At 30.3% G+C, this 9217-nt stretch overlaps 1 protein-coding gene across 2 annotated transcripts; it reads right to left on the reverse strand.

The window, feature by feature from the left end:
* Positions 1-3564: 3564 nt before the first annotated feature.
* On the reverse strand, positions 3565-5281 carry LOC143559955 (GATA transcription factor 15-like). Of its 2 annotated transcripts, none has more exons than XM_077048374.1 (3): positions 4810-5281; positions 4564-4719; positions 3565-3943 (listed from the first exon to the last, which is right to left on the reverse strand). In XM_077048374.1, the coding sequence occupies exons 1-3, from the start codon at positions 4828-4830 to the stop codon at positions 3614-3616; spliced, it is 507 nt and encodes a 168-aa protein (XP_076904489.1). In that variant the 5' UTR covers positions 4831-5281; the 3' UTR covers positions 3565-3613. The 2 variants fall into 2 exon arrangements, with proteins under 2 accessions (XP_076904489.1, XP_076904490.1); XM_077048375.1 differs by having other exon boundaries at positions 4564-4703; positions 4797-5281.
* Between the last annotated feature and the right edge of the window lie 3936 nt (positions 5282-9217).

A 9217-nucleotide genomic window follows, 5' to 3' on the forward strand; every position in this document is an offset into this window, starting at 1 on the left:
ATAAAACGTGAAAAATTATCCAGCCCAAGCGTCTAAGGCTGTTTTTCCAAGAACGCGATCTTCTTTGAATTTTGAAATAAATAAACAATGTCTAATCTATATCTGACACGTATGAAGAAAAGTATCGATGGCTACAATGGACGAAAATAGTGAAGAACAATGCAAGAGTCGCGTTGCAAACGACACCCTAATTTGTGTTGGAAGTTAGGCATGGCTTCATAACTTTTCATTTATAAGAACATGCTAGCATAGCCCCTAGATGACAACACTTCCTATATATACCACAGTACAATATTGTCTTCTAGCATGTGACGAATCAAGCAATTTATATGGTAATATAGCCCGTTCGTGTAAATTAAGGTTCGCGACACAAGGCATGTAAGATTCTTAGTTCTCGACAACAACATATGTAAATTGTAGCTCACTACCTCGTTATGAGAGGAGATATGAGTAATCTTACTTTACTGTTATAACATATCTGACATTTTTTCTTCTGAATTTGTTATTACTGGTAGAGTATAGTACAAGATGAGGATAGTCGGATACATTAAAGGGCTTGACACAATATTAGAGGTGTAATTAGGGCTATTATTCGGGTTGTACTTTCGGGTTTCGGGTCGGGTCCTCGGGTTTGAGAAATTTATTTCTAGTAGTCATACCCGACCCTAATCTCATCTGAGTTATTCAGGTTAGGGTTGTTCGGAATTGGGTTTTATGGTATGAGTTAATCGGGTTTTGAGTATTTGACCTAAAAAAACTAGAAATATATAGGGGAGGGGTATTTTGAGAACTTGATAAGTTGTAAGAACTTTAAGAACTCAATTTTGGACCACATATTTAATTAAATTAATTAGAATATGTGGCCGAGATTAAATTTGATTAAAAAATAAATCAGGGGAGAGAATAAATATTTTTGTTGATTACACAAGTTTAAACTTTAGTTACACATGTGTAAAAATTCGATTCGGTGTGTAAAAAATTACGGTAGTTTTTTGTACATTACTTACACTTACGTATTTATTACACATGTGTAAAAAAAATTCAAAATTTCTTTTTTGTTACGTTGAGTTCTTTCGAGTTCTTAAAACTTAAAGCGGTTCTCAATAGAAATCAATCATGTGAGTATATTTATATATATATATATATATGATAAAAATCAAGCAAATTTACATTCTTCAAATTTCAACATGAGTAAATAACAAACCACATAATCCAAAATACACAATCCTTTATAAAATGAAATTAAAAAGTCCAATGACGACCGGAGCTTGAAAAACCGTTCGATCAAGTGATTAGTGCTAGAATCAATGAAGGTTGGAATAATAATCGATAGATGGGGTTAGAATCGGAAAGGAATTGGCGAAGTAACAATGAAATTGGATAGGCAAAAATATTCATTGAATAGGCTAAGGCATCATATATAATAATTGAATAGAAGACTTGGTAAAACGGATTTTTCGGGTTTACCTAAAACCCATTAAAAAGTACTCGGTACTAGACTCGTATTAGTTCAGGTTGTATTCAGTTTTGTTAGATTCGGGTTCGGGTTTCATAAGTACGGGTACTTTCGGGTTCGGGCTAATAGTTATTTGGGTCGGGTTACGGATAAAAATGACAACCCTAGGTGTAATAGATCTGAGTTGTTCATGAATTTCTCGAGATCGAGCTTTTATTAAGGATGACTTAATTATCGAGGTTGAGCCCAAGATTCACATACCGAGCTCAAGCCGGCTCGTGAGCCTAAACGAGTTTATCTAATAGTGTGTGTGTATATATATGATAAATCTAATTACAAAATATATACTGTATATACATAAACTTTATTAATATAAATATACATGTAAGTAGTTATAAACAATATAAATTTATAAATTAGATAATTAATAAATAGTATATGAAATGAGCTCAAACTTGATAAATTATTCACGAGCTGAGCTCAGGCTCTAACCCTCTTTAATTAAAATAAACCGAGCTCGAGCCCTGCACAATATAGTAATCGACCTAGACTGATTAATAAATACCTTTATACTTAAGAATAGTTACTCTACTCTTTGGCCAAACAATTAACATAAAAGAAACTAATATAAACATCCCAGAACCATTAAGATCAATCCATTACAACACAAACAATATAAACATGTTATTAAGCTAATGATTTGCATAGAGATACCTACACACCAAGTCAAAAGGATATTCCATGTTTTAAAATACAAATAAAGATGTGAGTTATGAAGACCAATATGAGAATGAAAGTACAAATATGGTTAAAGGTTGTCCTTTAGATCGCCCAAAGTTGAGGAGGGCCATTATCCTTCTCCAACAGAAGTACTCTTCCCTTTATGTTTTGAAAAGCACATGTCTTTCCTAACCAAAAAAACTGGGACAGTCTGATGGAATCATTTTGATGCAATTAATAAAAATCTAAAACTTAATGAGGCACCCTTAATTCCATAAGGCTTTTGCAACCAAAAAACAAAAAGAAAGAGATCAATACAAAATGTTTTCTTTTTACTAGCGATGATGTTAATGTAGCAACCACAAGGTTGCGGGCTCGTGTCTCACTTGTGATGGAAACATGTGTGATAAGTGTGTTATATGCGCTTTTTTGTTGTTAACAACACCAGTATTTAAAATGATTGGATACATTTGTTTAATTAGTTTTGGAAAGAGAAAGTTATATGAATATGGATATCAAGAAATACCAAATTGTTGATGCATTTTGGGCAACAGTCGGGAATTCAAAACCAAATCAACAATGAAAAGTACTACAAATTCTTGAATGTGAAACAATGAGCTTGACATTTGAGAACCAAAAATTAACCCTAAAATGACTCGGATTTAAGGCCATAAATGATTATTATTATTAAGTGGTGCAACATAAAGAAATACTTATATTGGAGCCGAATGTTGGTGGACGAATAGTTCGGCCATAAAGCCTCCATGTTGGACAAGACACAAGAGAAAGAGCCAAAGAAAAGTGTTACACCTTAACTTTATGACTCGTTTATCGAGAAATGACTTAAGGTAAACAAAAAAAGCACAAACAAAAAACAAATAAAAGTTTTGTAGAAATTTGACACCAATTACGTAGAAAACCCAAACTTATGTGATACGCAATCAGCCATCCGTCCATCGAAATTCTCTGAACCCGTAGGAAAAATTTCCTAACCATGCCACTGACCGGACACAATGTCAATGAGCAATCTCCGTCTTTTGAGCTTTACTAAACATGCCATGTCAAATAATGATTATTAGTTGAACATATTGACAATATCATATAAAATCAAATTTGTACACTTATTCATGCATTAGTTGAAAATTAGTAAACAAAGATTGCTCATTATTGATGCTGAAAGCAACTCAACTACCACCATGTCCTAATCACACATTATAATATGCTAATTAAATCATTTTAATAAAAAAAAATACAATATAACCACTTAACTAATCACATCCATTAAACTACTAACAAAACTAAAACATAATCATTAAATTTCACCAAACAAAATTAGAAGTTCCAATCAAAGAACAATTACATCTTAATCTTCATTCTTCACTCTTTGATGCTTCACCATTAGACAACAAAAAAACCCTAATTAATTTTTTTTCTTAATTAAGCAAAAACAAAACCACAAGATAACGCCATTAATAAAAATGCAGCTTGTTCTACTTCACCAAGCTTCCTCCTGCGTTTCGTGATCCTTGATCTCGGTCTCTGCAAAACCACATCCGATCCAAGCGCCAATAATCTCTTCTTCAAACAAAAACTATTGGTGTTGCCCGAGGTTAAACCGCTATTTGGACTGCTATTTTGGCTATCACCACCGGAGGTTGTGGCTGCAGCCGTGGTGGCGGCTTTCTTGGCTTTCTTTTCCTCTTTTGTCATCCCCAGAAGTGCCCTTCTCCTCTTCCTGCTTCTAATCCCACAAGCATTGCAGAGAGACTGTAATAATAATAATAATAATAATAATAATAATATAAATATTAATCCATCAAATTATCAAATTAAACCAAGATTCTTGTTTATTGATTCATGGTCAGTATGAAAAAAATTAAAAACTTTTCTTGATAGTCTGTTATCAAAAAACTCTTAATTTTTTCTTTCGAAAACAAAAAATGTTTTTTTGATAAAAATAATTAAGCTTGTTTTCCACAAAAAAATTATAATTTTTTTGTGGAAACATTAAACCAAAATTCTTGATTTTTTACAACTTTTTTTATAATACAGATGATCAAAAAATTTGTGTCATTAAATACTCTCATTTTCTTATTAATAAACAAGATCATTTTTTATAATTATTTTTAAAAAAATTATAAAAACCATAAAGCTAGTTTTAAATAAAAAAGATTATATATATTATTATTTAAAAAAAACATTAAAAAACAAATAATAATAATAATAATAATAATAATAAAACAAGCTTCTTGATTTTTTATAAAAATAATTATCCTCTGTTTATTATCAGGAAATGAGAGTTTTTCAATATCAAATTATTAGGGTTTAAAATTAAAAGAAAAAACCTTAATATTTAAAATTAAATAAAAGAAAAATGAAAAAAATACCTTAGGGCCAGCTGGGCCGCCACGCCAGAGAGGGGTTTTAGTGGTCCCACAATCGGCACATGTTTTGATGGATTCACTTCCACCGTCCGATGATTCCGATCCCGGACTACTCCGTTTCAACTTCATCATCATATTCATGTCTTCACACTCAGAACCCTAATAACACAAACACATATTAATTATTTAATAATAATAATAATAACTTTCAAATCAAACAACCAAATACTTATCACACCAATCACTCACCTTATCACTTAAATCCCCCATTTCCAAACCAATCGATCGATCAAACCACTGATCCGTACTACACGATCGCCACCGAATCAAGCGATCAAAGTCGATTTGACTGAAATGAAGACCAACCCAGATGCTAAAACAGCTGATCAATATCGAATTCGAGCTAATCAGGTGATAAATCTTGAATCTTGAAGCAAACCCATATGGTGAAAGCTGAAAACAGATCGAGTGAATATAATAAGTTGCAGGTGATTGATCACTTGAGGGTTTTGCAGAGAAATATAAATATAAATATATAATATAGAGAGAGAAATGAAGATGAATATGAAGGAGTGAAGAAGTGATGATAGCGGCAAAATAAAATGAAATGAATTTAACGGCTCAGAAAGAAAAAACCCTAGGGCGCGGCAATGTTTAAATGACCAAACTGCCCCTTGTCTCACTTATCTCAATGTTTTTGGACGTTACTTGTATCTACCCCTTACCCCCGCCAAAAATTAAAAGACCGCCAAAAATTTTATATAGGAAATAAAGTTTTAATCATTGGAAATAATTAGGGGTATAAATGGAAAATAACTAAATTGGATTTGAGTCGTTTTACGGGCGTCTACGTTTTAAACGAACCGGATTGAGTCGCGTCAGCTAAGTTGGCTAAGGCGTCTACGGCTTAGTCGACGTTTATGAGTAGAGGTGTATAAACCGGTTTAAAACCCTAAACTGGTTTAAGTCGAAACCCTAAATTAATCCCATTAACCACCTAATTGATGATGATGATGATGATGATAGATCACTCAGAGAGTGATATGTGTCAAACACTAAACTAAATTTAAAAACCATTCCACCTCATTAGTTGACACGGACATGTAGATCGATAGATTATCTTAGCAAGTTAAATAACATGCCGGCTTATCTAGCCCTTACTTAATTATGGTTAGACGGTCAGAGTACTCAATTTAGAGTCCTCATCCTATTCTTCATACCCAAATTATAAAAACAAATACAATATTATGGATACCGAAGTAAATCTTCGTATTTGAAAGTTCAATGTTCATATCATATCTTATATTTTAATACGCTTAAACAAGTATTATTTAATTGCTTAAGAATGTATATAAGTAATCAAATGTTGATGATTTTTAAAAGGTGAACAAATTTTATAAATCTATCTATACTATTTAATAAATAAAGTTTCTAAATGTCACATGTCATCACTATATTCATCCTTACAAAACTTTCTCTCCTCTCTCTCATATTAAATACAGTTCTCTTTTTGATATTTTATTTTCAATTTTTAATAATTCTATTCTAACTTAAAGGAATTAATAATATCATAAATATGTTAATTTGTTTAATATAAAATATATTGCATTAGTTATTAATATTAGATTTTTATAAGTAACCAATACGAAACGGATGAGTTTCTTAACTGATTAAAGTATCAAATATTGTTCATGTCAAAACAGTTTAAGATTAAAATGAGTTTTGGTTCACGAGTTGGTTTAAAAAAGTAGTTATTTACACCTAAGTTTTGATATAGAAAATAACAAAGAAATAATTTATGATTTATGAATTTTCTAACAGCTTTTTATATCCAAATTACGTAATATGTAATTTTTTATCCTGTATAATATAACTTTATATATGTGATACCTTTTTTTGTATTTCACATTATGTTATTATTTAAAAAAAATACTTACTCTAACCCGTGTGCTACACGGGTAACTAACCTAGTAATATATATAAACGAAAACATAATAATCCTATGTGTCGCGATGTGGTCGCTCCCCCTTTTTTGGAGTTACCAGATTTGCTTGATTTTTAAATGGAGGTTTCTCATGCATTTGACCCGAATTTACGGGTATGGGTCTCATCAAACCCAAATATTTTTTAAACGGGTTATAACATCTCATTAAATTAAAAAACTAATCTCACCAAATATTTGATATAAAAATCCTATAAAGTAGTGATATACTAAAATGTAATATATTTGCCCTTTACTTATGTATTATATATAGTATAGATATATATATGAATATTATATTAACTATATTATGCTTTAAATGTAAACATATATTAGTAATTGTTGTTATAACAAGATATACAAGATATAACTGTTATACGTAAAAACCAAAATTGTATAAATTACTTGCAAATTCAAAAAATTTCATTATAAAATATTTTAATTTATAGTTTAGCTTTTATGTTTTTTTATTATGTGTATCAATCTAATTTTCTTTGTTCCCGGTTCATGTTTATGGTGTTGAATTTTGACACTACGATAGACTGAAAATTTAATTAATTAACATCTACATGTACCGAACATTTGAATATATAAAGATTATTAATCTATCCATCTATATCTATAATATATATAAACGAAACATTTAAAAGTTCTCTGGTTGCTCCCTAAATTCTCTCAAGCTATCAGATTGCATTATTTGTAAATGGAGGCTTCTCATGCATTTGATCCGAATTCACGGGTATGTGTCTCACCAAACCCAGATATTCCTTAAACAGGTTATATCATCTCATTAAATTATAAATAAATTCACCAAATTTTTGATATGAAAATCATATAAAATAGGGATATACTAAAAAATAATATTTGATATATTTAAAAAATGATATATATTATTTATAATTAAAATACAATTTTATAGCTAAAAAAAGCGTGTCATGGGTCTTACCAAACCAAAATAATTTTTAAACCGGGTTATAACATCTTATTTATTTATGAAACCCTTGTATCATAAGTATACAATAAATAAAATTAAAATCCAAAAAATATATAAATATTATAAACGAATAATGAAAAACAACCCTCCGTAATACGGGGGATAAAAACTAGTAAATATATATATATATTTTTAAATTATTTGAATGAGGAATGAGAATTCCATTGTAAATGCTCTTAGTCAGCTAGTGCACATAAGCTCGTCGGCTCCCACATATATCAACTTGGGTTAGCAGCCTTTTATATGTTATATTTTTCTTGTAACTTTAAATTTAGTATTTAGTAACATTGATAAAAGAAATCATTAGCTTCAAATGGGAATGACTATGAAATGGTACGCTAATTTGAGTGACTATTTGTAAAAGAAAACTAGTCAACATGGCTATTTTGGTTTGTTAACTACTCAGTTGTTACTTGTTAAAAGAGATTTTTGTTAACTACTCAGTTGTTACTTGTTAGTATGTTAAAAACTAGTAGCGACCAGAGTTAAACTAGAGGCGTATATAGTTATCTTAAATTGGTTACGAACCTAAATTTGTCTATTATTTATGTAACTATAATAAATTTTATTTTATATAATAGTTGTATAATTACATGATAAGTTTTATTAAAGAGAGTCTGATATTGGGTTGAAACCAATTATAACCTTAACCGAAGGTTAAAATCAAAACGAATTACAGAATCTATTGTCAATATGTTTCAGACCAAAACAAAATTGGCTTTTTGGTCTCAAGATCCTTATTTCAATTCAAACCGAATAATATAATTTTTTTAACGACCATTTAGATCCCTGACTTACCCCTATCACCTTCATTTCATCCTCATAAGAAAACTCATATGAGAAAACTTTTTAGCCTAATCTGAAACTCTTCAATTTTGTCACAAGTGTGACCCAAACCTCTATTCTTTACAATAAAGTCTCTGTTAGTCAGTTTTGACCTATCTCAAGTTGTCAACCATTTAGAGTTTTAGACCGAGGAATATTGGCCACAATATCACTTTTTTAATATGAGTGCCTAGGTTTACCCTAATAAGCCAATACCCATGTTTAGTTTAGCCCAATATTACTTTTCTAATTTAAGTGATTTTATATTTACTCTAATTAGCCAACAGCCATGTTTAGTTTAAACACTTCAACTGAGTGACGGATCTAGACATAAATTTCAAAGGTAGCATTTAACTTTTATTTTTATTGTATTTCATACAATGTAAACGAAATAAAAATAGAAACATGATACAAAGGGTGGAAATTTATCCTATTAGGTTTTTTAAAGCTTAAAATCGAGTCATTAGATTATGTTCTTTTACTTTATCGAGCGTTTCTCTTTCGACTACACAAATGAAAGCATTGTTCAAATACTCAGCACGCGTTCGCTTACGTAAACCCATATTGATAAGCTTCATTTTAGAAAAATATGTTTCAACATTTGCAGTTGCAATCGGTAAAACCAACGCTAGTTTTAATATTTGATAAGCCAAAAGAAAAGTAGTGTGGTTTCCACCATTACACGAGCAAGGTCACACATTCACCCAATTTTGCAAATTTATCATCTTCATTTAAAGTGTGATAAAAGGTTGTACGATCACCTGAAATACATCTTTTTTCTATATTACTAAAATCATTGGTATACATTTTTGAAAATACCACTTTCTTAGATATGTCAAACTTCGAAAACGAATCTC

This window comes from Bidens hawaiensis, unplaced genomic scaffold, assembly GCF_021521415.1.
Source record: "Bidens hawaiensis isolate Kalapana, Puna unplaced genomic scaffold, B.hawaiensis_p1.1 tig00020143_1, whole genome shotgun sequence".
NCBI classification, from domain to species: domain Eukaryota; kingdom Viridiplantae; phylum Streptophyta; class Magnoliopsida; order Asterales; family Asteraceae; genus Bidens; species Bidens hawaiensis.

Coding starts and splice junctions, on each gene's coding strand:
- LOC143559955 (XM_077048374.1), bottom strand. CDS start 4,830: ATGGGGGATTTAAGTGATAAG. Junction 4,720..4,809: donor TGGGGGATTTAAGTGATAAG/GTGAGTGATTGG, acceptor TTGTGTTATTAG/GGTTCTGAGTGTGAAGACAT. Junction 3,944..4,563: donor GCGGCCCAGCTGGCCCTAAG/GTATTTTTTTCA, acceptor TTATTATTACAG/TCTCTCTGCAATGCTTGTGG.